Source organism: Oreochromis aureus, linkage group 7 (assembly GCF_013358895.1).
Source record: "Oreochromis aureus strain Israel breed Guangdong linkage group 7, ZZ_aureus, whole genome shotgun sequence".
NCBI lineage: Eukaryota > Metazoa > Chordata > Actinopteri > Cichliformes > Cichlidae > Oreochromis > Oreochromis aureus.
Window position 1 is genome coordinate 57,377,462 of NC_052948.1, and position 27,813 is coordinate 57,405,274.

The 27,813-nt window shown below is 39.9% G+C and overlaps 1 protein-coding gene across 2 annotated transcripts; it reads left to right on the forward strand.

Annotated features, from left to right (window-relative positions):
- Positions 1–4,430: 4,430 nt before the first annotated feature.
- Positions 4,431–27,813, forward strand: LOC116329325 (calcium-binding mitochondrial carrier protein SCaMC-2-B-like). Of its 2 annotated transcripts, none has more exons than XM_039614582.1 (10): positions 4,431–5,244; positions 16,722–16,848; positions 17,499–17,586; positions 22,050–22,161; positions 22,665–22,823; positions 22,905–23,057; positions 23,203–23,310; positions 23,972–24,139; positions 24,245–24,395; positions 24,967–27,813. In XM_039614582.1, exons 1-10 carry the CDS (start codon positions 4,888–4,890, stop codon positions 25,149–25,151), a joined length of 1,608 nt encoding a protein of 535 aa, XP_039470516.1. In that variant the 5' UTR covers positions 4,431–4,887; the 3' UTR covers positions 25,152–27,813. The 2 variants fall into 2 exon arrangements, with proteins under 2 accessions (XP_039470516.1, XP_039470517.1); XM_039614583.1 differs by lacking the exon at positions 4,431–5,244 and adding an exon at positions 13,445–14,131.

Here is a 27,813-nt window from a genome sequence, read left to right on the forward strand (position 1 = left end):
GCTGTAACCACATTTCTTTAAGGCAGAGTAAATCGATTTCTTGATCAATTATTAATTCATGTACTAACAGACACCTAATTTTTAATACTCACATTTTACTGTTTTACTCTTTGGTGCTGTTGAGGATACTGTATTGTTCTTTCTTTGTGTTCAAATCATTTTTTGTGGGTTTTTAGTTTGTTTTTTGTCTGCTTGGGAGCTGACACAGTCTCTAAGGGGATGGGGTTTTGGGGGGATTGGGGGGAAAAGGAGGAGAGAAGCTGCAAGACTGCAACTCTGCTTCCTGGTCCCAACTCTGGATAGTCACATTTTGGGGGGGTTTAATAAATTTGGCCAGATTTCTAGAGATGAGAGCTGCTCCATCCAAAGTGGGATGGATGCCGTCTCTCCTAACAAGACCGGGTTTCCTCCAGAAAGTTTCCCAATTTTCAATAAAGCTGACAACGTTTTTTGAACACCACTAAACAGGCAACAATTTAAGGAGAACATGCGGCTAAACATGTCCCTCCTGGTCCGACTGGGGAGTGGACCAGAGAAAACTACAGAGTCCGACATTGTTTTGTCCAAGTTGCACCATAATTACCAGGGTTTATTCCCTAGCAGGTGTGTTGCCAAGTGGGAAAAAACAATTAGATTTTTCTGAAACATCATGATTAGTTAATGCATTGTCTCTACTGTTCCCCAATGTTCTTTGAACTCACAATGGTACCCCAGAGCTGCCATCTGGTGGTGTGATTAAAAATGGCACACACACACACACCTTTAGTGAACATTTAGCAACTCCAACAGTTAGTTTACACATGACCACACTGAGGTTTGTTACGTGGAATATACATGAAGCTGGTTCCAGGGAAAAGAGGCTTAATATTACTAATTAGTTTAATGACTTACTTGGCAGACATTGAAGAAAGACATGTCTTTCTGCAGGAGACTCACATGTCCAAAACATCTGCACACACACTCACTTCTCAACAGTTCCCTCACACATTCTCAGTCTGTTACAATGCAAAACAAAGAGGTGTAGCCATATTAATTAACATAAAAACAAAACTTCACTGTTAGCAGCTCTAGGTTGTTCAGTGACATGAGATCAAGAGAGACTGAAGTCCCCCCGGCCGCCTCTGTCATCACAGTTTGGGCGGGGTGGGGGGGTAAAGGGCTTAACATCCAGGCTTATGTGTTAAAGATGACCAGAGGGTTCAACAGAGCCATTTTCATTTATTATTTTCCATATTTGCTAATAGTAGATTATCTTTAATCCAAAGCATAAATCAAATCCAAGCTTAATACTGAATACCAGAATATTATCAGGTAAACATAATTATGTTTAAGTTTAGATATTGGTGGATCTTATTTAAACAGAGTGACTGGATGTCTAGGGAGGAGAGATGGTGTCAGCACTTGAAAGGGCATAAATTTGAGCACCCAGAGATGGTTTGGGTCTGTTTCCGGCAGTCCTGCAAGATGATCAGTTCAGAAGATTGGATACCAGAAGTTTGCCTTTTAAAATTCCCGCAGTGACACTAGAGGGATCAACCACCACTGTCCAGATGGTGGACTTACAAATTAAACTTGGATTTGGCTCTTTCTCTGCTCATCATCACCATCATTGCCATGTTGGATTGTTTCCATTAACACAGAACACTGAGAAAACACATCTCCAGGCCTGTATGTGCCTATCTCTCCTCAAAAGAAAAATAAGCATTAGCTCAGAGTAGGTTAATTAGTAAATGATTGAGGTGAATTGTTTATCATTTTGTGATTATTACTATTTAATTTTGCTTTTGCTTTGCTCCTGCTAAATTGATTTTTAAAAAATATCCTGCAATTAAAGTCTGAATTGTGGACATTCACTTTTTAACCTTTTGTGAAATAGTGAAGTTAGAAATCTGGATATTAATCATTAATAGTGCAAATAGTTCTTACAGGTTACTACAGCCCTTAACATACAACAGTCCCTTGGGGCCTACTGTTGCTCATTGGTCCAGTGTTCTCTTTTTGTATGACAGTACGTTTTTCATTTTATTTACAAATAAGTCCTTCAGCCTGGGAGAATATTGCCATGCCAGTGTTTTTTCCACTGTGGTTTAAGTGCAAAGTTATCACAGCTGTTTACTGGAAGATTTTAGAGTACTTCATCCTTTCTAACTGTGTGTGCTGACAAGATTTTAGGGGATGCAGATCTGCTTTTCCAGGAGGACTGCACACAGTGCCAAAACTATTGCCAAGTGGTTTGCTAAATATTTTTTTACTGTGCTTGACTGGCCAGCAACCTTGTCTGACTGAACCTAATGGAGAATGTGTGGGGTATTGTCAAGACAAAATCATCAGTCTTGTTTTGTATATTCAACAATTCCAGACAAAAAAAAAATAACTCTGCTGTTACCTTTTAACTTGCACCTCTTTAAGAAGTGGTCTGTTATATTATAGAAAAACATTCTATATTGTGTTTTCCCCAATAATGTCCCCAACTTGTCCTCTAAATGTTGCAGGGAAAGTGTTCTACCACTATTACAATTTCACAATTAAAGAAAAATCATCTCAGCCATAAAAAGCATCCTGAAAATATTTTCAGAATATTGCAACAATTGTCATGGTTCTGGGTCTTGGACCTAGCGTTTCTGGACCCTGCCCTGTTGGTCTGTATTGTTCCAGCTGTGTGATTTATTATTAAAATAGACATAACATAATTTTTTCACCCCCTCCCAAAAAACACATGTTCAAAGCAGCATATCAGACCGATATCAGACAAAAATGTCACATAATATCAAACAGAAGTTGTTAATCCGGCTCTGCAAAGTGGGCAATCATAGTGATGCAGTTCATTATAAGCTGTAGTTTTAAGTTGCTCTTCATATTTTTGGCCACCAGATGTCACCAAAGATGACTATGTTGAAAAGCTTCGAGTAATCCAATATAACCAATATAACCAATGCTTCAGAAAGCTTCATTTAGCCATCACAACTGTCAGGTTTGAACTTGAGTTTTGTGAGCTGGCCCCCAAGAAAGCTGAACTGTGATTTCAGAAGCTGTGCTTTCTGTTCCCCATCTAACTCATTCAGAGGCTATTTCTAATGTTGCAAACTCTGTTTGTGTATCTCCTGCTCATTCTGAGACGGCTTGTTATGCTGCCCTGTCAACTCTCCCTGAGACTGAAAATTGTGTCCCTGTGCTTTCAAAAACTGCTGTGTTCCAAAGCTTTCTAAACCTGAAACTGTGTGTTTGCTGTGCTCCTAAACATTGTGTATGTATATGGTGTAATTGTTTTACATATAGTTGTTTTGTTTTTTGTTTTTTGTTTTGTTTTTTTTTACTGTGTAAGAACATTCAACATTGCTATCAATACATTTTTCAAAAAAAAAAAAAAATGTCTCACTGCGCAAAATGGGTTTCAAAACATAACAACTGTGGGATACTGTTTGTCCGTGATTTGAACGGTGGAACAAATTAGGGCAGGATCAGCCTGATATTATTTGTATCTCACTGTAACTTTACTTTATAAAGAGCTAACATCGCTTAAATTTCATTATAAGAAGTGTTTGTGAACTAAAAATCAATAATGTGGGATACTGTTTTCCCATGATTTGGACAGCCCAGCGCGTGCTGTCGGGGATACCTACCTTCGCACCACCGTTGTGCAGGTGAAGCCAAAGGCAAGATATGCTTCGTCATATTTTCTAGTCTTTGGCTTGGAAGGAAGTTGGTTTGGAAGCATATTTGGCATATTTGGAACCAGAGGTATACAGTTACAATTGTGTCATTAACTGGATTGCAAAGTTTCTTCAGTTATCTGCATGAACATATGAAATAATCAAAAATGCTTTTTCCTTCATGCACACTTGCACGCTACAGTGTGTCATGAGCTGAAATCAGACACCACAGAACCCCTACCAAATGCAAGGAGAAAAAAGAAAAGAATGTGTTTTTGTGCCGGGAGTCTGCAGCTCCCACGCAGCTCTATTTTGTAGCTCTCTTTTTTCTTTTTTCTTTTTTGCCGTTTTCCACAACATGAAAACTTTTGTTGAATAGTTTATTAAATCCTACAAAAATCCTTTAAATTTTGAGTGACAATGATCACTAATATGTATAAAATACATATATTAGCATATATAATATAAAAGAATAAATATTAATCTTGGTTTTTTTTTACATGAAATCTGCATGGATGGATTCAAAGATTAAATCTATGGCTCTCTCTTTCAGTTCTTCCTTCCATGCGCTTACGTTTTCACTCAGAACGCTATTCTCCTAACTTTTTCCCTTGTTGACAGAATTTTATTACATATATGCAGAATTCCATTAAATTCCCTGTTCAGCCATTTCTTGCGCCTCCAAGTGAAGCCTGTCTGCGTGTCAGTAGTCACGCGGGCAAAAAACCCAATCTTAGACCCGTTCGTATTGTAATCTCGCGTTATGTAGCGAGACATCGGGTGTACCGGGTTCAGCGGACAAATGTCTTGCTCTTTTTAATGGGCGGTAAGTTGCCAGGCGCGTAGATATTGAAATAAAAACTAAAAGAGGACTTCAGAATGGAACCGTATTGTTTGTAATAGGTGGAAGTCGAACATACGCTGCTGTGGAGGTATTTTAATAGACGCTAAGAGAGCAGACAGCAGAATTCTCATCATATCGACGCGTCTCGTTTCGCCGGCATCTTTCAGTCGCTAACGATGAAAATAGCTAGCTGAGCTGATTGACTCAAGTGGAATTCGTGCTTGTGTGCGAGCTTCACGGTTGTGTTAGTGGTGCAAAGTGTGCGTTGTACGCCAAGTGAAAGCCGTCGGCTTTAATAGAGGCACGTGGTGACGTAGTAGTCAGGACTCGCGATATAAAGGTGATTCAGCCTTTGGTTAGTACAGGGTCAAGCTGTTCGGGAGAGCTGGACACATGATGCACCAGCAGGGCTCGTTGATGCCCTCTTTGCTCAGTGGTGTATTCTGCCAGTGCCGGTCGACAGACGCACATCCAGGGGCCGACCCTGGTGGTGGAGGCAGGGTTCCCCCCTCCGTCCCTCCCTCGGCAGCATCACCATCTAAACCAGTAACCCAACAGTCAGCGTCCGGCGTGTGGCACACCGACGAAGGAGACCATCCATGTGACATATGTGGGGGTTCGGAGCAGGAGCACAGACTCAAAGTGCTCTTCCAGGTCCTGGATGTGAACGGGGATGGAGGCATCTGTGTGAACGACTTGACCATTGGGCTAAAGAAGTTAGGAGTACATCGCACTGAACATGAGCTCATGGTAAGTGGACACAGCTCGGATGCTCAGTTGCATGATATATAGTGTCTGCGCTAACCTGTTTGTGTGTTCTAACAGAATTTCAAAGAATTTCCTACGGAAAGACACCATTTTCACTGTAAAAATTTTCATTTAAGAAGAGTGAAAATGAATGCAGGGTGAGACAATGAAATGAAACTGGTGCTCAGAGTTATTTAGATAGGAGAGTAGGTAAGGGAGTAACATAACAACAGGGCATGGCTTGAAACAACTGGAAAAAAATACAAATGCACTGAACAAGCTTTGAGGAAAATACAAACTGACATGTCATTTAGTAACAAAGGATTTAATTACTTGTATGCCAAAAAACATTAAGATATATCAACTGAGCTAATAGTGATGGCACTGTCAATAAGCAACACTATGCTTTAGGGTGTTTAATAGTACAATGCAAATTTATATTTAAAATATCTCTCAAATATCTCTCATACATAAGAAGTGCCTAAATACTAGGGATCTGCACAACTAGTCCAACCAAGTAATCGTTGCTATTGTCACTAGTTGCTACCAGACATACTAGTCGTTTAGTCTTAATTGTTTTACATTTGAATTGATACCCATGGCAGGTGTTGTGCCAAAAAGTGATTTCCATTATTTGCCAAAAAAATGACTGCTGGAATTTAAGCTATTATAAAATAGGTCAATCATAGTATAACAAAGAATATCACGTCGTTTAGAGCCAGAAAGCGCATTCCTATCACAAAGTAGCTGCTGCCATCAGTTTTTGGCAAAGTGACTTTTTTTATCGGGTAAATAAAGGATATATAAGTGTCATTGACATTAATGAACAGAGATCTTAAACAGAGATCTACCAAAGAGGCCAGCAGAAATTGTAACAAATATAATATCACAGTTCTATAAACTTACTTGACGTGACCAAAAAAGACTAGATTAATGACAGTATGGGTACAAATATACAGTCATAAAGATACTTCAAAAAGAGGTAATTTCTTTATTAAATATATATAACCCCTTCATAAATCCTGTTCACTACAGTCTATTTACTAGTGTAAGTAAAGATATTAGATGTAAAAAATAAAAACAATGCGTCTTAATGTTACGCGGGCATCTGCCACCAGATGGAGCGTCATTGGTGAGAAACACATTAAATCTATTAATCAGGGCTTGATCTTTTTGTTAACATTATTATTGTTGGGGGGGTTTTAAGGCGAAAAATGAGATCACAGATACACGTGGCGGAAATGAGCTTTCACTGAAAGGTGGATAGTGTTACCCTTAGCAATAGGATGAGGAATTTAGTCAGGGGATCATAGTAGAGCTGCTGGTTTTCCACATCGAAAGGAGCCAGCTGAGGTGGGAACCTCCTGAGTAAGGTGTTCCAACCAGGCATGTACTACCAGCAGAAAGTGCTGGGGTAGACCCGGGACCCACTGGTTAGAATAACTTTTCCCTGGATGAGCTGGAGGAGGTGGTACATATTTCAGTCGCAGTTTATGAGTTTTTCAGATGTTAATTTGTCACATTTTAATAATACGTGAACACCTTTCGTAGTAACATGTTATGATATCATATTAACCATCAGTTTATTTTAAGTGTTTTTTTTAAGTGGCAGGATTTATTATTGAAGAATGTGATTAGTGGTTTAAAATGCCTTTGTTTAATGAGTTTTTGCATCTAACTGTTCATAAATTTAACTTGATATTGCGTGTTTAGAAATGAGTTGCCAGGAACATCCCAACTAAATACAATTAGAGTACATGCTTAACTGAGTGCAGCTTTGTTATTTAAAAAGAAAAGATTTCCAGACAAGGTAAAAATGCCCCCCAAACCAGAACTGCAAGAACTTTGACAACAGCTTGAGATGCAGAGGGAAATTAGGGGTTGAGACTCTGAGTCTAAAAGAGAGACACAACACTGAAAGAATCCTAAAGAGAAGTCTCTGGGAGATGAAGTTGGTACATCAATGTCCCAAAAGAACCAACTGACAGCTGAAACAGGAAACATATGATTCAACTGTGTTCTTGTCTAGAAACGTGTGCACAGTTGAGGTTCACAACCGTTTCACTTGTGTGTTAGTAGGTGAATCCTTGCTGATTGTAATGGTAAAGATATAGCTATGTATTTGTTGTTTTTCTTGAAATACAGTTAGCTTGGCATTTATTCAGTGTGCTAATGGGATAAATTTATTTTGTTGGCCTGCTGGGTTGAATGAAGGGGTTATGCTGTGTATAACTTGCAGTGGGGGGAAAAACCCAGTTCAACCTTCATGAGGTAAATTCCACAAAATTTATACATTTGTAAAAAATGAAAATGTAACTGGTAAGTCTATACCTTGTGTTTTGCGTCCCGGTGACCAATTAAATTCCTTTCCTAGTTCACTTTGATACATGTTTCTGTACCTGAGTGACAAGAGTTGATGTTATGGTTTTTGGAGTCAGAGGAGAGTTGCAAATGATGGCAAAGCTTTGTTGAACACAAGCATCTTGTTAAAAATTTTGTTTGGAAATCTGTCTTAATAATTGAGGTACCACTCTATGTTACCATATTCATGTTTTTTTCAAATATTTGTGAATTGATTCTTCTCAGTGTGACACACATGTCTTCCCAAACTATTTGGATCTGCACCCAGACACACTGGAACAAAGTTCTTACTGCTTCTTCAAACTTGCAAGTGCTCGGAACATATTTACAGAATCTGTTTAGTTTCTCTTCACTGTCGTTCCTTAAAACCAGAGGCATGCAGAGAAATAGACAAACACATGGTAGTGGACTGAAGCTCACTGGAGAGTCTAGAATGGAAGCAGATCAGCATTTGTTTCTCACAAATTTTTTCTCACTGTTTGCTAATAACAGTCTCTTAATACCTGATAACAGTATCTTCCTAATAGCATGTAACATGTTGTTCACAATGGGATTCACCTTCAACAGCTAAATGAGAATGAAATTTCAATGTTTCTGAAGATAATAGTAAAATCCTATACCCCTTTGACAGCAGGAACCTTTCTTTAAGCAGATTTAAGTCGAGTGTTTTTACTGGAGTATTCTGTATAGTTTATTGCAACCAACATCTAGTTTGTAAATAGTGACCCTGTGCCTGGAAAGCCTACAGACAAAGACAGAAAATTTTTGACTAACCTTTAGAAGGTGTGACAGAAATTCTCTGTGACCAAACACTGTGTTGTGCCAGATGTCATGTCAGCATTGTCACATATTTAACCAAGTCCTTTTGACTGAAAAGAATTATAAATACTGCATGGATCAACAAATCCAACCTGATGTGTTTGACACAGAAAAATTCTGCGCTATATATTTTGTACCCAAGTTGTTTGACATATTTAACAAAAAATACATTAACTCTGGTGCACTGAAAACATTCAAGTTTATTGATATAGTCCCAAATCACCACAACAGTTGCCTCAAGGTATTTTATAATCAAAGTATAGACCCTACAGTATTTGGGATAAAACCCTACAATAAGGCAATCCACTATTAAAACACTTGTGGGAAGAAAAAAACTCCCTTCTAACAGGAAGAAACCTTCAGCAGAACCAGCCTCAGGGAGGGGCAGCCGTCGGCTGCAGCTGGTTGGGATTGAGAGAAAAGAAAAAGAGCATACGGGGATTGGACAGAACACACACTATGGGGGAGAGACTGCACAAATCAGGCCTTTATGGTCAAATAACTGCTAAGAAACCAATACTAAGGAAAATCAGCAAGCAGAAGAGATTTGTTTAGGCCAGGAAACACAAGGAATGGACTTTAGACCAGTGGATATCTGTGCTTTGGTCTGAGGAGTCCAGATTTGAGATCCTTGGTTCACCCCTCTGGGTCTTTGTGTGATGCAGAAGAGGTGAATGGATGGTCTTTACATGCATAGTTCCAACTGTGAAGCATGGAGGAGGAGGTGTGATGGTGTGAGGGTGCGTTAGTGGTGACACTGTTGGAGATTTATTCAAAATTGAAGGCACACTGAACCAGCATGGCTACCACAGCATCCTGCATGCGACATGCCATCCCATCCAGTTTGTGTTTAGTTGGACCATCATTTATTCTTCAAAAGGACAATGACCCCAAACACACCTCTGGGCTGTGTAAGGGCTATTTGACCAAGAAGGAGAGTAATGCTGTGCCAGGTGGCCTGGCCTCCACAGTCCCCTGACCTAAACACAATCAAGATGGTCTAGGACAGTGGTTCACAAACTGTGGTACGCGTACCACTGGTGGTACTTGGGCTCCTTCTAGTGCTACACAGGAAGTCTCCAGATTAAATAATATACCATGTTCTGGCTGAGAGATTTCTAAAAAATTAAACAGCTCTGCTATCACTTCCGACATAAATTAAGACAGGAAACTAAACCGCAGTGGCATTTGTAAGGTTACTGAAGTTGGGCTACCTAGTTTAAAATTATGTGCTACAGCTATGTTATCATAATATAGACACAGTGAAGCTGGAGGATGAACACCAACTTTTTTCCACTCAATAAAAGTTAATGTGAGCGTTCCCGATGGTTAGGGACAAATGTAATCGCATGGCAGGATGCTGTAAACGGACCAAACTGCAGTCAGGAGAACAACTGAGATAATCCATCCACAATACGAGGTTAGTCATTAATATACTGCTGGGCTGGGCTGTAGTTACATCGTAAGGTTTGAAAAACTTTGCTTTAAAATGAACAGTGGTAATAGCAACCGAGAGAGGCTGACAGTGATCACTGCCTTTTTTTAGGGGCTTGTTTGGATTAAATAGAACAAGATACAAAGCATTAAAATATGTTAAAAACACAACAGCCCTGATAAACTCAGAGCAGTTTGTTCATATGTCAACACTTAAAGACCGTATTTCCCACCTGCTGGAATGTTTTAATGCAGTACAGTTGTTATTATTTCCACTTATCACGTCCTGTTTATGACAGTTAAAATAAATAACATTTATATAAGAAATAAAATTGTCTCATGTAAGCTGTATATGGTGTTAAATAGGCCTATACTACTGTACTTTAATGTCGGTCATGAGTGTAGTACTTTAAGAGCCATATATTTTATGAGGTGGTACTCGTGAAAAGTTTAAGAACCGCTGGTTTAGGATGAGATGAACTGGAGAGTGAAGGCAAAGGGCCAACAAGTGCTCAGCATCTCTGGGAACTCCTTCAAGACTGTTGGAAAACCATTTCAGGTGACTACCTCATGAAGCTCATTGAGAGAATGCCACGAGTGTGCAAAGCAGTAATCAAAACAAAGGGTGGCTATTTTGAAGAATCTAAAATATAATACATGTTTTGAGTTATTTCACACTTTTTGTTTACTACATTATTCCATATGTGTTCATTCATAGTTCTCATGCCTTCAGCGAGAATCTACAATGTCATGAAAATGAAGAAAACCCATTAAATGAGAAGGTGTGTCCAAACTTTTGACTGGTCACTGGCAGGGCGTAGGTGTTGTTTGGCTGGATTTTGTTCTTTTCATTCAGCAGGATTTCCTTACCCTCTGCAGGTACTTGGTGGTTGCAGCTTTCCTAGCGGCCTCTTCGTGGATCCCATTTGCCGTGGGATTCCCAGGTACTTGTAGCCGTCCTGGATGTCTGCAATGTTGCCTTCTGGTAGTGTAAGCCCCTCAGTTCTGACTAACTTCCCTCTCTTTGTTACCATGCGACTACAATTCTCCAGTCCGAATGACATTCCAATGTCGTTGCTGTATATCCTCGTGGATCAGTGAATCGATGTTTTGTTCACACCTGGCATACAGCTTGATGTCATCCGTCACTTGGTGTTCGCTCTCTCTGCAGTAGAATATCACTTCCTGTTCCTGTCACAATACACAATGGTGTTTTTGTGTAGCTTACCTGCATAGTAATTTAATAAAGAACTTTTAGATAACTTTTTATTTCATAGTGTAATCTTCATGTGCTTCATCTGAAGCACACTCTCCGTGTATTCACTTGCTAATGTATGGTCACAGTATTCACTCACTGTGTCTTTCACTAGCTTAGCTGGTAGCTGACTCGCTAGCAGCATGGCCTTTCCACCTGTCCCTCCTGCACTTTCCTGGTCATTGTGTCAGATGTTTAGTTACTCCTCGGCCTCCCTTAGCAGTATTGATAGTTGTAATAAATGTAGCCTATTTGCAGCTCTGGAGGCCAGGATCACTGAATTTGAGACTCGGCTTTGCACCCTTGAAAAACCTGTAGCTAGCCAGGCCCTGTAGCCAGTGCAGCCGAAAGAAGTGTAGGCCCAACTAGCTGTCCCCCGGTAGACTGTCCCGAGCAGCCGGGGAAACAGGATGCCTGGGTGACGGTGAGGAGGAAGCGTAGTCCTAAACAGAAGCCCCAGGTACACCACCAACCTGTTTGTGTGTGTAAGCGCTTTTCCCCACTTTGACAGCAGTAATGACACCCAGTTACATCAATCAGAGTTGAGTAAAATCAAAGCTGAATCGGTGTGCAACTTGGCCAAAACAATGTTGGACTCGGTAGTTTTCTCTGGTCTGCTCCCCAATCGGACCAGGAGTGACATGTTTACCCGCATGTTCTTCTTAAATTGCTCGCTGTCTTAGTGGTGTCCAAAAAACGATGTGGGCTTTATAATGATAATTGAGAAACTTTCTGGAGGAAACCTGGTCTTGTTGGGAGAGACGGCATCCATCCCATTTTGGATTTCTAGAAATTTATTAAACCCCCTAAAATGTGAATTTCCAGAGTTGGGACCAGGCAGCAGAGTTCCAGTCTTATACATCTCTCTGCAGCTTCTCCCCTCCTGTTATTCCCCCAAAACCCCACTCTCTTAGAACATCTAACTATTCATCATTGATTGAAGAAAATAAGAACAACGCTAGGTTTCGCTTCAGCACTGTAGCCAGGCTGACAGAAAGTCAGAGCACTCTCAAGGGATTATAGATGGGAAACGTCCCTCTTATGGGACACTCCCAATAGGGCTTAAAATCTGGGACTCTGCACCATTTGCTCTTAGAACTGAAGAAGCTTCTCAGATAGAGGTGAAACATCTTCAAGAAACTTAAAGAAGTCCAGTCGCTTTTCCAAGATTCCTAGATCAGTGGAAGAAATGTTTCGTTACTCATCCAAGTAACTTATTCAGTCTCACCTGAATGGAGATTTCCCCAACCTTATAAACAGTACATTTTCATCATTTATGAATAGCAGATGTGTTGATGCATGCTCAAAGTTGAGGCTTCAAAATGCAGAGTTCTCAAGCAGTGGGTGAAATCAAGCTAATTACATCTACCTTTCAAAAACAAAAGCTTTTTTCCAAACAAAATGGGAAGATGCAGGATTAATGACAACTGGCTCATGAACAGTGATTAGTTACAAACAACAGAAACAGCTGTTTTATTGGTCAGGAGATATTTTGGAGCATTTCTGCTCTTTCCTTTTCATTTAATCTGCTTTTGCTTTTCCTGAATGTAGTAATGGAACTCCTCTCAGCAGTTAATAGACTGTTGTGCTACCTGGCTAGGTACCATTACTCAGCATATTCAATAACAGGTTAAAATATTTCAAATGAATACCTTTTCGTTTCTGTCTATATACAGGTATTTGAACTGTTTTCATAGATTTCTACAATAGTAACCAGTGGACTGGGATGATGCACGTTTCTGTGATGTTGTTTGATTGGTTGATGTTAAGATACTTATAAATTAATGCCAGTTTTATCCTTCTATAAGCATAGGGATATTTTTTCTTTTCTGGTCTAGAGAGCCATGTTGACAGTGTGGTCAGTAAGGTAGTAAGCCAGGAAACTGCTGCAAGAAGGCATCATTTAATGCAGAAATAGAACTACTCTGCTATGCCACACTGTAACTCTCCAAGCAGGAGGAACTATAGACGTGCTGAGAATGAAAATCTGTCGGCCTTGGATGCTTCAGAATGCTTGCTTGATGCTGACAATGCTCTTAGAATGACTCAGAGCAAGTGCAGGAGGGTAGTGTGGGAGGGAGGAAAAGGAGCCGTCACTCAGCAGATTTTCTTCACAGGGAGGGAGGTGTAGCTGAAGGGAATCCTGCTGTTTAGCCAACCCTATCCCTCTAAGTTCATTGACAGTCAGTGACATCGCTTCATTTCCATGCTGCTACTCTGTCCTCTATTGGCTGAGAACCACATTCTGTGGTGAAGCAGTCAGACCTGCTTGTATGGTGTGCAGTGATTGGCCAGGCTGGGCTGCAGTGAGGATGCAGGTTTTGGAGGCTCTCTCTGCTGCATTTCCCTGGCTGATGATACTGAAGCTAGCACAGTGGGAAATCCTGACTGTGTGTTGCTGATTCTATTGCATTATCAGCATCAAGAGAAGAGATTTTTTTGTCTGCATCTAATGATTTGATGATCCGTGAAGTAACCACGCCTCAGAAGTAGTGTGGTAAGAGTTAGATGGGAGAACTTGATTTTGTACTGCTGCAGCTGATGCTGTGATCCTGAGCCTGGACATTTTAATAAGGAAAAAGATTCAGTTAGAATATGAGGCACTGAGTCTGAGAAGTGAGTGAAATCCTTTCTGCAGCCCCATGCTGTCTTTAGCCAGCCTTTCCACACTTGCAATACAAGTTCACCTCTCTGCATTTTCCAAGACCTATACTGTTGCCATTGCTTTTGGTCAGAGTGCAGTCACCCAAACAGTTTGGGAGAGCCAGTTTGAGGATGCTGCTGGACATACTGAGCTTCCTATACCAGAGACTTTTTGGCAGGACACAATGTCAGCCTGCTGAAACTCAGCTGCCAGGAGAGAAACAGTCTGAGACTACAAAAAACTGTAGAGGGCTACAGGCAAGTCTTCAGGAAAGCACTAAAGAGTCCTCTAATGGTAAAGAAATCAGCAGGAATAATGTTACTCCAAAGAAGACCATGGTATTAATCATGATGGCGCCACCTACAGATCTTCAACAGGTAGGATAAAGCTGGTAGAATAGGGTCTGTTTTCTAGACCTGTGTAGCCTTTAGTGAGAGTTACTTCACTGTTCAACTTTCTAATAATTAATATTAAATAGAGACCTTCAAGATTGAAAAATAAACCCACTGTAGTCCCCAGAAATGCAGTTTCTCTTAAGAACACTCGGGCTGACTAACAACCATGATTTTGGTGTGTGTGTGTGTGTGTGTGTGTGTGGGCGTGTGTTAGTTAGTTTTCCTTTTTAAACAACTATAATGAGGGTGGATTTGTTTAAATCACAAATTTAAACTTAGAACTAATATCACTATGACAAATATTATGCTTCTTTGTGGTAAAAACCAACCATGAGGTCTGTGCTTCAGTTTTGATGATTGAAATTCTTGCATTGTAATAGTCTGTTACTTGATACTTGATAAAAGTAGAGATAGTGTCTGGCTCCCGAATCCAAACTGGAAGCTGGTTCCACAGAAGAGGGGCCTGAAATCTGAAGGCTCTCCCTCCCATTCTACTTTTAAATACTCTAGGAAGAACAAGTAAGCCTGCAGTGTGAGAGTGAAGTGCTCTAATAGGGTGATATGGTACTATAAGGTCATTAAGATAAGATGGGGCCTGATTATTCAAGACTTTGTATGTGAGGAGCAGGATTTTGAATTCAAATCTGGATTTAACAGGGAGCCAATGAAGGGAAGCCAATATAGGAGAAATATGCTCTCTCTTTCTAGTCCCTGTCAGTACTCTTGCTGCAGCATTTTGGATTAACTGAAGGCTTCAGGGAGTTTTTAAGACACCCTGATAATAATGAATTACAGTAGTCCAGCCTAGAAGTAATAAATGCATGAACTAGTTTTTCACTGTCACTCTGAGACAGGATATCTATGAATCATTCAAGCATTAAAACATTAGTGACTGGAGTTGGTTTAAAAATTTTTACATGTAACAATGACCTCTGCCAATCAATAGTGCCAATGGAAAAGTAAAGATAGGAGTGCAGGCAGGGTGGAGTGTGGAGGCAAGTGTCACAGCTGACTTGTGACAGAAGAATAGCAGCAAGAGTGCACATTGAAGATTTCGTCAAAACAAAAGTGAAATCCAGGAAGGAGCAGGTGTATATGTGAGCCCTTATTACCAGGTGTGTGATGGCCATAGGAACCATTGTTAATGAGATAGCATCATTGTGTTCTGGTCCAAAGATGGTGCTATCTGCAAGAGGCGCATAAATCTGCCTCACAGAGGCAGCATCACTTGGTGTGGTTTTCTGTGTTGGTTTGTGATATTTTAGGGCCTACCATTACTTTCAGCTCAGATGGAGCTATTATGGTTGCTGCATCATCATCCAGCACTGGTGAATTACACCCCCATTGGGCTGTTAATTTCCCACTTCTTGTCTTAAAAGACCTCATACTACCATATCACCCCAGTAGAGCACTTCGCTCTCAGACTGCTGGCTTACTTGTAGTTCCTTGAATATTTAAAAGTAGAATGGGAGGCAAAGCCTTCAGGTTTCAGACCCCTCTTCTTCACCTTACCCCCAACCGGTTACAGCAGATGACTTTTCCTCCCTGAGGTTTCCGACGGAGGTTTCTTTCCTGTTAAAAGGGAGTTTTTCCTTTATTTTTCCAATATGAAGTACCTTGATGATTTAGCCAACTGTAATTGTCACCATAAATATATGTATATCACTTTAACTAAAATGTTCTGGCTCTTTTCTTTTTTCTGTAGGTCTGTAATTCTTCTTACTCGTTTAATGTGTTTTTCTTTGGGTCAACTATCTCTCCTCCATTGTTCACTGTGACCTCCTCCACACTAGTAAAACATAAGGCAGGGAGACTGATAATTGCTGTAAATTGGTTTTAGTTCATTTCCTGCCTGCAGAATCTGAAATAATTTTTCATATTGCCATTTTGAAATGTTTCTTAGACTTTGTAAATATATACAACCTAAAATCTGAATTAATAAGCTCTTTTTTATAGTCCACTATAAAGTTTCATTTCAGTATGTCGAAATCTCTGATGATCATGTAATTTTCAGTAAAAGGAGTTACGCTGGTCAAATTGCTCTTCTGTGTTATAGCATGATCTCAATAAGATGTTTTTGGTGATTTAAAAAAAAAAATCTAACTTCATTTCGTTGTTTCACTTCACTTCATTTTTAGCATATTAAAACTTCATGATGGTTCAAGTAGACAGTTTCAGTATATCTTTTTGTGTGATGGTTGACCCCCCCTTTCCTAATAGGAGGTGTCATCCATTCTTCTGGTACCCATTACCTGACAGTAGATGGTATTTAATTGTGTTTTGGTTAAAACTGTTTCCTTGCAACCTTTTCAGTTGACCTGACAAGCTTTGGTAGCACTAAGCACCCTGGATAGTCTTAAATATATAGTAACCTGAGATGTGTGGTGGTTGTAAAATACACTACACTCCAAATCGAGTGAACAAAGCACAGATGGTACGAGGCAGGGGATTGTACACTCTAACCTCGGCTGCTGTTTGTCACATCACTCTTTCCACACAGATAATGCTATACTATTAGAGTGTGTCATTACTTAAATGAGCTGGCATCTAAATGATTTCTCTTTGTTCACAGAAAATAGTGAAAGCTGGAGACAAAGACCTGGATGGACAGTTAGACTTTGAGGAATTTGTCCATTATCTCAGAGACCATGAGAAGAAACTCCGACTGGTCTTCAAGAGTTTGGACAGGAAGAATGATGGTAAGGCAGTTTGTTAGAAATAGAATGCCTTTTATTGTCACTATACACATGTACAATGAGATACAGAGCATCTCCTACTTAGTGCAGACATATGGGAAATGAAAGGGGGTGAGGTGCACAGTTCTGCAGTGCTATATACATATGAACAGTATTCAAAAATATCAAATGTACAAATATACAAATCGAGGGGAAAAAATTAAATTGTGTTGTATGTTTACAGTGTGGGTTATTGCACATAATTAAGTATTGTGCAGTAATAGTAGTGGTATTTGTTTAGTCTGTGTATAGAGGGAAGTCCTTAGATTGGGGGGTGGAACTGTGTTTTCAGTACATGGGTGAGTTCAGGGTGGTTATGGCTTTTGGGAAGAAACTATTCTTGAGTTACAAGTTAAAGCAGAGTTTGAAGCATTTTCTGGGCAGTGCCAACAGCTGCTTCTGTGGTCACAGTTCGTAATTATTGGATTCTTAAACCAGAATGCTGAGCCCATGCTGGTTTTTGAAGAACTGATAGGTAGAGATGGTTTCTTTTAGACTTGATCTTAATCCTAAAGAAATGCAGAAGACATAGGATTGTGAATGAATTTGAATTGATTTTAACGTCTGTGTGAAATCATTGTAGTAGCCATGGCTAATAAATTCTTGTGTTGCAGGTCGAATTGACTCACAAGAAATCATGCAGTCTCTGCGTGACCTGGGAGTGAACATCTCTGAGGAACAGGCAGAGAAGATTCTTAGAAGGTTAGATAATGCTTTCATCCACTGAACACATATCTCTCAAAACGCTTAGGCAGCACCATTTTTGTGTGTGTGTGTGTGTGTATCACATTTGTGGTAATGAAGTTAGCGGCACTGTTTTCTTTAGCCTCTTTCACACATGCACGTCTTGGATTAATTGTGTCAGTAAATGGTAATTTAACGTTTCATCATCATATCTGAAGCATCCCATTTCTGTCAAGAAAGGTTCTGACAGAGATCTGAACATTTTGTGTCCAGTCCAATTCCTGCGGTGTGGGGTATTTCAGGAGGTTACTGTCAATGCACACCTGGCACATCAGCCTCTCCTTTATTGACAATTTCAATCTCTTCTGGGAACGCAGTCAGTTATTGAGATACAATGACATACATCCAATTGGACTTTGAACAAAACTTTTTTCCTTCAATATTTCTGGTATTATCTACTCATGCATTCCTGTCCTTTGAACTACTCACAGTTTACAGTTACTAATATATCACTATATAACTTTCCCAAACCACTCTCTCATAATACAATAAAAATTAACAAGAGACCAGTCACCTACAAACCAGTAAGCCGACCTCTAATACACACTGCTTCTGTAGACCTTATCGGAACACATCACCCATGAGGCATCCAAGAAGCATCCTTATCAGATGCCTGAACCACCTCAACTGGCTACTTTTAATATGGAGGACTCTATCTCTAAGGGAGAGGCCAGCCACCGTTCAGGGAAATTTCATTTCGAGCTTTGCTTTTACCCTCAGCTCTCTTTACCACAATGGACCAGTACAACACTGCAGCCTGTCGATTGATGGTATGACTGCCTGTCGATCTCCCGCTTCCCTCTCCCTATGAACAAGACCCCGAGATACTTAAACTCCTCCACTTGGGGCAACAACTCATCCCTAAACCAAAGTGGGCACTCCACCCTTTTCCGGCTGAGGACCATGGCTTCAAACTTGGAGGTGCTGATTCTCATTCCCATGAGGAACAAGGTCAAATTCCTTTTCCAAGTGATATACAGTATAACAATGTCTAAAGCGGAACAGGCTGGAAAGGGAAAAAGATGAAAGATGTAATAAAAGGGCAAAGAGAAATACAAATAGAACACACAGTACAAAGAAATGCACAATATATCAGCAGCTGCTGCACCTGTAAGATAAACAAACATACAGCAACTGGAACACAAAAATTCTGAAGTGCACAGGAACATAAATCAACAATCTTCTTGTCTTTTTCACGAAATGTACTTGAAAATGAGGGTGGGAACCCACAGTAACGCTCCCCAGGAGCCAGAGGCAGATAGAGATGGATCAAGGACAACCAGGCCATCCACAGTCCCCGAAAGTACTGAAGACCTAAGGCCACACATCTCTCCGATATCTGCGTGCCCATCCTAGCAGGAGATGGAGTAAAACCCCATGTGGGGTGCCCACAGTCAAAGGGTGGGAGGGGGCAGACATTCTCTCCAGACTGATGTGATGTGTATTTGCTTCCATATCTAGTTAACTTATGTCACTTAAGATCCACAGCTTGCGTGAGGTTTGGGATACAGCAACTAAACTATGTGGATAGGACCTCTGGACAGGCATGTAATACTATGCTTGAGTGTGTACCACCCATTTGGAACAACCTTTATTCTGTGTAGTGTTCTGTAGAGAATTTTGTATAAGTTGTAAGTTGGGGCTTTTAGTCATTTTGAATGTGTTTAAGCATATTTGTGTCCAGAAGTTTTGATCTGGATTGATGGAAAGATGTTCTGATTTTCATCCCTTTTTCATGCCACAATGAAAAATTTAGTTTTTTCTTTTTCAATTTACAATGTTTTTCAACCGTGAAGTGTAGTTTTGGTCTACTTTTGCTGCTGGTTCAGTATATTTTGGTCGGAGTGATGAAACCTGCAGTTTGAAATTCTGTGAGATACTTTAAGCAACCGATGGCATGTCCATGTATGTGCCATCGGGTGAACGGAAGGATCCGTGCTTTGTGTTTACATCTTTTTGCGGAATCTGTTTACCTCCTCTTTAATTGTTTGCTGTTTTAGTTGTTTGTTGGTTGTTGAAATGGTTTTGTGAGCTTTTAACTGAGATTGACTTTTCTGTGGATACCATGTCTATGTCTATATTTAAATAACAGATCTGGTGGTACACCCCGTTAAACCAGATGTTCTCCCTCTCGTCTCCAGTACCGGTGGCATTGGGATTCAACAAATTAATTATTTATCACCTTTTACTTTCTGTAGTATGAATGGCCATAAGGGAGGTTTTTGTCACTAGGAAAAGCTGCAAAACTTATGAAAACACAGTAAAGTCCAAAATTTCTGCTTATGCGCTTTTGTGGTGAGCAGCAGATCAAACAAGTTAAGAATTATAAATGGCTTCAAGGGCACATTCGGACCTCTGAGACTCATTTAGACACATGCAAACATTTCTGCATCTCTGCCATTCAAAGACACTTTGTAAATAGTTTATTTTATGCATTATTCAATACTGAACTGTAAATGTAGTCTTTTTCAAGGAAGCAACGTTTTATTCAGTGTTTTCATAACAGTCTAATTTTTATGCATTTAGTACTACTAGGGAGAACACACATGAGGTTTATGGACTGGACAAGATTGAAAACTTTTGCCCTCCACAATGGCTAAAAATAAAAACAGGCATCACTTTAGTCAGGTCCTAATTTTATAAATTCTGCACTCAGCTTTTTAGTCTCCAGTATCAATAAAATGCAGCCAGATGCTGCTGTGCGTATAAATCAATGACTGTAAATCCACCCTGCTCCTGGCCTGTACCGCTACACTTCTGCTGGTTTGGGACATCTGCCCCCCTTCGTTCTTTCACGTAATGGTATGATCGCAGGCTGGCTTTGCATGTGATTGGCCACATAGTGTGCCCATCAAAATTAAGTCAGCAGTCCCTGCCTGCACAGATTCTCAGCATTGCTGAAGATTTGGCTCCCACATACCAAAGGGCCATTAATAATTGACATATGAAATCTGTGTGTTTTAAGGTTTGTGAGTTCCTGAGGAAAAGTCATCATCAGCATATAGGCTTATCTTAAGGTCTGTCTTTTCAGTTTGAACTTTGATATCTATATTTTGGCGGATTGCTCCTCCTAATTGGTGGTGTGGCTGTGGATAAGTGAGTTTGCGTATAGGTTTGGACATACGAGTCTCCTGTAGAAAGACAATGTCTACCTGTTAGTCAGTTAACATATTAGTAATTTCAAGCCTCGTTTCCCTGAAAGCAACTCCACCTACATTTCCTGTGACAAACCTCAAAGTGGTCATGTTTAAACTAACTTGTGGAGTGTTTGATGTTCATTTACGGGTCTTCTTCTGCCTTCCCTCATGCCTGAAGCTTGATGAATGACAGTTTTTTTTGTTTTTTGTTTTTTAATTTTCCTCCGAGAAATTGGTTATTCCCTCCATGAGGGATTTCACCAACTCTTTGACGGTGGCATTTTCAGCAGTGAGTGTTTCCACCTGCTACCTGAAAATCTTTATTAAGGATTTCCAGGAGGGCCAGTCATGCGTCAAAGCTGGACTATGGATGCCAAATCCCCGCCATGCCACTATTTTGTTTTGTGGAGAAGCTGGTTCCAGTGAGTCTTTGGGGCAGCTTTGTTTCAAGAACAGTGTTGTTTTTTTGTTTTGTTTTTTTTGCTGCTGGAGGGAGTCTGTGCATGGTTACCTGGTTTACCCATAACGACGCACTCGAAACAATGCTCTTGTTGGCCATCCCAGTTGAGTCATAGTGACAAATGTCATTTTGTTAACTGTGTTAAAAGCACAGTAGAACCTGCAGCGTAACTGGTTATATGCTGATGCAACCTGCCACATAGCATATTAACTAGTGGTATTGTGAGCACAAACATGACTTTGTCATTTTTAATTCCAATTTTAATCAAGTCTTGAAAAGGAAAAGTGTTGTGATGTTGCTGTCAGACTGTCCTGTGATTGTTCTGTTTGTCACTCCCGTCTCCACCCATGTTTCTAATTTCTGCTTTATGTCCAGGTTCAGTGTGATCATTGTCTGTTTCCTCTAACCACCTCCATGTCTGTCTTTGTCTTCTTTTCTCTGGCTGATCTCAGAATAAGGAGGGGTCATATCTGGGCCCCTATTATGTAGTAAGTAGTAGCTTCTATAGTCTGCTTGCTCAGCCAATGCTGCACAAATCACCAATGCATAGTCAGCACGTCTGAGTGCTGACTATCAGTTTTCAGCTTCAGTGTATTCCAGTGACGTAAAAATGCAACATTTAATTGTAATGATACACTGATTCAGGTTTAGCACAAATCGCTAAAGAAAAGCATCCTGCTACAACAGACTGCATCTGAATCCATGGAGGCAAATGTCTTAATTACTGAGAAGAAACAGTGCATGTGAGCAAACTGCTTGTGTTTCCTCCTAAAAGCATCACTTCTCTTATACTCTGTCCGCTGTGTTCTCTCTTACATCTGCAGTATGGATAAAAATGGAACAATGACCATTGACTGGAATGAATGGCGGGACTACCACCTCCTGCATCCAGCTGACAACATCCCTGAGATTATTCTTTATTGGAAACACTCCTCGGTACACACTCCTCCTCTCCATCCTATAGCAACACAACAATCACAAAGCAAATCACGTGATTTCCACTTGTTTTTAATTGTGTACAGATTGTATGTGATGGGCATGTTGACGTGTTGATTAATTTTAAATTATTGAAAAAATAACAAAGGAATGTTCAAATGGAAAAAAATTGCCAGTTTATTAATCAAACAATTCATGCACCTTTCTTACTGTAGCACCACACTGACATTTACAAAAGAAAACGTGTTGTTTGTGCTTAACAGTATGTGGAAGTCCATAATGCTGATAAATATTTAATAAGTACTAATTTTGATCCCAATTTTGAATAGTGTTATTGTAGTACAGAAATGTCTGTAGGATATGAGGAAAATTTAAGTAATAGAGACACTAATCCCACTTGAATAAGGGTTTTTTCTTTTGGTCAACTGGTATTTTCTCATGGTGTTCCCCTGTCACTGCTGTAACTTATGTGTCCAGGCTAAAAACGACTGCTTCCTCCACAGATCTTTGATGTAGGGGAGAGTCTGATGGTTCCTGATGAGTTCACAGCAGAGGAGAAGAAAATGGGTATGCTATGGCGACACCTAGTGGCTGGAGGAGGGGCTGGTGCAGTGTCTCGAACTTGCACAGCACCATTGGACCGTCTCAAAGTTCTCATGCAGGTAAAACACTACTTATGGAGTTTTCATTTTTCTCAGTTAAAGGAGAGGACGGCTAATAAGCATTTCATCCCACTCGCCCAGGTTCACTCCTCCAAGAGCAACAGTATGCGTATCGCTGGTGGCTTTGCTCAGATGATCCGAGAGGGCGGTACAAGGTCTCTGTGGCGAGGCAACGGTATCAACGTCCTCAAAATTGCCCCCGAGTCTGCAATAAAGTTTGTGGCTTATGAACAGGTACACAAAACCATGTGTTAATGGAAAAGAATATGAAAGATAAAAATGATGTAATTTATAATTTTTTGCACAGCTCATAGCAGAGTGAACTTGTTTGGTCTGATTTTGATGTTGCTGCTAAACAACACTGACATCTGTCCATCAGATTAAGCGACTGATTGGAAGTAACCAGGAGACGTTGGGCATCACAGAGAGACTAGTGGCTGGCTCTCTGGCTGGAGCGATCGCTCAGAGCAGCATATACCCCATGGAGGTGAGAGAACAATGAACACAAAAAAATAAAGCAAGACATCAGTTTAACAATAGCTGTAGCTTAGCAGCAATTCATAACTTACTATATGCTGAAATACACTGGACTACTCTGCCATGGAAGCTCCTGGTGCTGTTTTTGTTCTACCAGAAGAGGTTTGGAAATGTGGTTTTTCATTCAGAGTGTTGGTGACCCTCTGCAGCCACATTCTGGAACTTTACGTGGTCTGCCTCTTCCATGACTGATTTGCTGTGGTTCCTAAACACTTCCAGGTTTTAACAATACCACTTACACACAAGGGAAGAAATTTCAACTAACTCGTTCCAGCACTGGCATCCTGTTAATTCAGTCAACTCTGCACAGTCAGTTCCTTGGCTTTATGCATCTGCAATGGGACTCAAAACACCTGAAATTAAAGATTAAGATGTGTGACCCAATATTTTCATCCATATAGCATGTCTCAGAACCTCCTTGCCTTGTGACTGATGACCTTCAGTGTGAATATGTGGTATATGGGAATGAGGTTCTTAACGTGAATTTGAAAAATGTTAATTTTAGTTTTCCTCTTGCTTGTTATGTTATTGTAAGTACAACTGATTCCTGGGTGAGAAGTGCAGATTTTCTTTTTTTTTACAAGGTGTGGCATTACTTCCTGTGCATTCAGGTCCTGAAGACACGGTTAGCCCTGAGGAAGACAGGTCAATACTCGGGCATCCAAGATTGTGCTAAACATATCTTCCAGAGGGAAGGCGTGGCAGCTTTCTACAAGGGCTACATCCCAAACATGCTGGGCATCATTCCCTATGCTGGCATCGACCTGGCTGTCTATGAGGTTTGCTACTGTTGCTGGGTGATAGTTTTTTGTTTTCTTTGTGTTTTGTTTTGTTTTTTTTTTATTAGTTCAGTCTAACCGCTGTGTTCACCTCTCCTCTGACAGACTCTGAAGAATTCGTGGTTGCAGCACTACGCTACAGATAGTGCTGATCCAGGAGTGTTTGTGCTACTCGCATGTGGCACTACTTCCAGCACATGTGGACAGTTGGCCAGCTACCCACTTGCTCTGGTCAGGACTCGAATGCAAGCACAAGGTCAGTCACTGGAGAGCTCTACAGCACTGCATAAGACAACAAAGATATATGCACACACAACTTTGTACAGCTGTTTTGAAGAGGGAAACTATTCACAGAGGTCCACATGGTTATTATACCAGGTTTAATGCTGTAAAGTTGGAGGTTTTAAAGTGTGAGTCTATGGGGATTGACAGCCTAAGGTGGCTACTACAAGAAATGTTGGGTTTTTGCGATTAACGATGATTTGTGAATGATTAAAGTTTTCTTTTCATAGCGTATTATTAAAAATATTATCCCAATTCTTTTCATTTTTGTGTTCATCATCCCCTCTGAATGCAGTGTTTTGTTCTCCATTTGTATTTATTCAACATACACCACCCGTACACAACTTAACAGTCACCAAACTTTTTATCCATAGCAGGATTTTGGAGGAGTCACCACTAAATGTAGAATAAAGAATTTGAAAAAGTGCTGTAGGCACATATTCAGGATTTATTGATACAAATTCTGGTTGGAGGTGTAAAGGACAAAAGTAAAAAGATGTGTTTGATGTGTGTTTGATGGCATCATCTTCCCTTTGTTCCTACAGCTTCTCTTGGGGGAGGCCCTCAGATGAGCATGACAGGACTGTTCAGACACATTATTAGGACTGAGGGACCAATAGGACTCTACCGAGGACTGGCACCCAACTTCATGAAGGTCATTCCATCTGTCAGCATCAGCTACGTGGTCTACGAGTACCTGAAGATCACGCTGGGAGTCCAGTCAAAGTGACCAAGGAGGCAGACAGAAGAAAATAAGTGGCCAAAGGTTTTTTTTGTTTGTTTGTTTGTGGTCTGAAATGACCAGCTACAGTTCAACATATTTCAGTGCAGAAAATGAAGGACAAAGCTGAGATGTGTGATTTGAAGAGAGAAAAAACTTGACTGAGGTCATGTCTGTCAGTTGTTCTCTTAAGCTTTCTTTTAGCAGCTCGGTGGTATTTCAGCACCTGTGAGTCTTAGTTTAACAAATGTTTACATGACTCTAAATTACTGCTAGAACTGGAACATGTCCCTGCTGCTGAGTACTGTGAAAGGAACAGTCCTGCGTCTCTGTGGAAAGGAAGAATCTTGATCTTGGTGGGCTTTGCTCAGTCATGACACTATATCTTCATATAGCTGACAGCATATGATATCATACGCTATCAGCTTTGTCTGTGAAGCTGTAACTGGATTTAAAACGGTAGATAAATGGTTGATTTGGCTGCATTAAAACAGAAATGATACAAACAAGAGAAACTAGTTTACTTTAAGCTAAAATCAGTATATAATGAAATAAAGGATTAATGTGATTAGGGCCATTCTAGCAAAAACTAATTACAGAACCAAGGGAAGCGTTCACCATCTCTGAGATTAAAGTAATAAGCATTAAAATAGGCTTAAAATAGTTATTATCGATGTCCTATGAAGAGATATTGCTGTAAACAGAGGAAACCAACTCAGACAGTGTGAAACTTGTTTGCTTTTTTTCACCTGTTAGTGTGTCATTCATATTATAAAAGATGGGAATAGCTGCTGCGACTTGAGCCATTCGTTAGTGAAGTCTCGATCTGATCCCTGAGCTGAGAATTTTTTTTATTTTTTTTTTTCCATTGGCATCTTGGTGTTTTGAAACTTGATGAACACAGGGTAAATGTGACCATACATTCAGTGTCCAAGGACTTAGTGGACATCCTGGATAAGCTTCCTTTCTGACTCTTAGAAGTCATCGTTATTTACAAGTTAAGGTAAACTTCATGTTGCATTCAGTATGACCTGAAGCCCATAAAGGAAAGTGTTTAGTGAGGTCACATAAAAAGGGTGCTGAAGGCTGCTTTCCCAAAGACCTGTAAATAACCACAAGTCTTTGCAGTCAGAAGAATGAAGGAAAAGGCATTAAAAAGAAGGCAGGTTTAAGGCACTTTAGCACTGACTTCACTTTTCAGACCAAGAAGCTGTGTCCATATGTCACCCCCACAGTATCTTTTGTATGATTGATGTGGTTTCTTGACAAAAGAGGAAAAAAAAACAGACCATGAATCTGTAACTTTGGTCTGATCATTTCTGATGTGTGTAAATTTTTTTTCTTTCTTTCTTTACCACTACAACCATCGCGAATAGTTATTTTTCTTGTATACTTGTCACTTCAGTCCAAGTTTTTTCCATTTAAAAACATTATCCACTGTCATTTGCATCTGCTTTTTTTTTTTATTTTTTTTTTTAAATGTAGAATGGCCCTAATAAGAACTTTCATATGACTTTGCAAAGGAATTTCACAGAAAAATAGAAAAAAAAGGCTATGAAACAGTAATAGAACGATCATCTAGGGACTTGCTTCGACATGCTGGATAAAGAGCTCTGTTACATTCACTCTATGGTCATAAACAGTGAGATGGAATCGTTTGTTTTTTGTATTCAGTTTTGTTTTAATTTCGGCAGATCCAACATGATCTGACCATAACAGACGTATTATGCATAATTCTGTTTTAAGGGAGAAAGAAGGCCACCACAGCAAACAAAACAGTGCTACAGGGAGAGTCACTGACCCAAGAAATCAGCATTGTTGAGCCACAAAGCAGTAATGCCCATGCAGTGAAAAGGTTTGCACTTATAATGCAAATCTGAAACAACAGACCATGTGCATGGTTTTTCAATTTTAAAAATGCTTAAAGCAACAACTTTATTGACTTACTCTCAGCTGAAGTTGAAACTGAATGTTGTGTTATCACACTAATCTTATTTTGCTAACACGTCCCAGAGCTCTGTTCGGGTGCTCAAAAGCTTCACCTCTCAAAACTGTAATGGAAATTGATAATTATAAATGAAAGTCATGTTTCCATTTTTGTATAAACACTCCATAAAATAAGTGGTACGGCGCCCAGGCAGCACTCTCCACCTGACTGATGTCTGTATTATATGATCATCTCAAGAGTGCCTTGTGTTACACGCATAAATGCACCTGAACACTATAGGATGGCATTCCTTTTTTACTTTAAATGTATTTACTACTGTATTCGTTTATTTTTACAGAGAAGTCAAGATGATTGACTGAAATGGTGTGAAATTGTTATTTAGTGCTTTTGCTGTTTTCAGAGTACTAATGATAATGGTGGCAGAATTTTTATTTTTGGCTTTAACAGACCTTCAGTTATACAGAAGCCCAAAATGTTTCAAATGAAAACAGTGAATAAAATTGGATAAATGCTAAATTGTTTAAAATATATATGTTGTAATTCTATATATTCAGTTTTCTATTAGATTTTTATTTAAGTACATGCAATTTTTGCTTCATTAATTCTTTTATTTTGTCAATTAAGTCAGTGACATCAATCGTGTTAACATACAGAAAAACAGCAATGAAAACATTTCTCTCTCCTTGGCAGTAATAAATAAAGCCGTGGAAGTGACTGAATTAA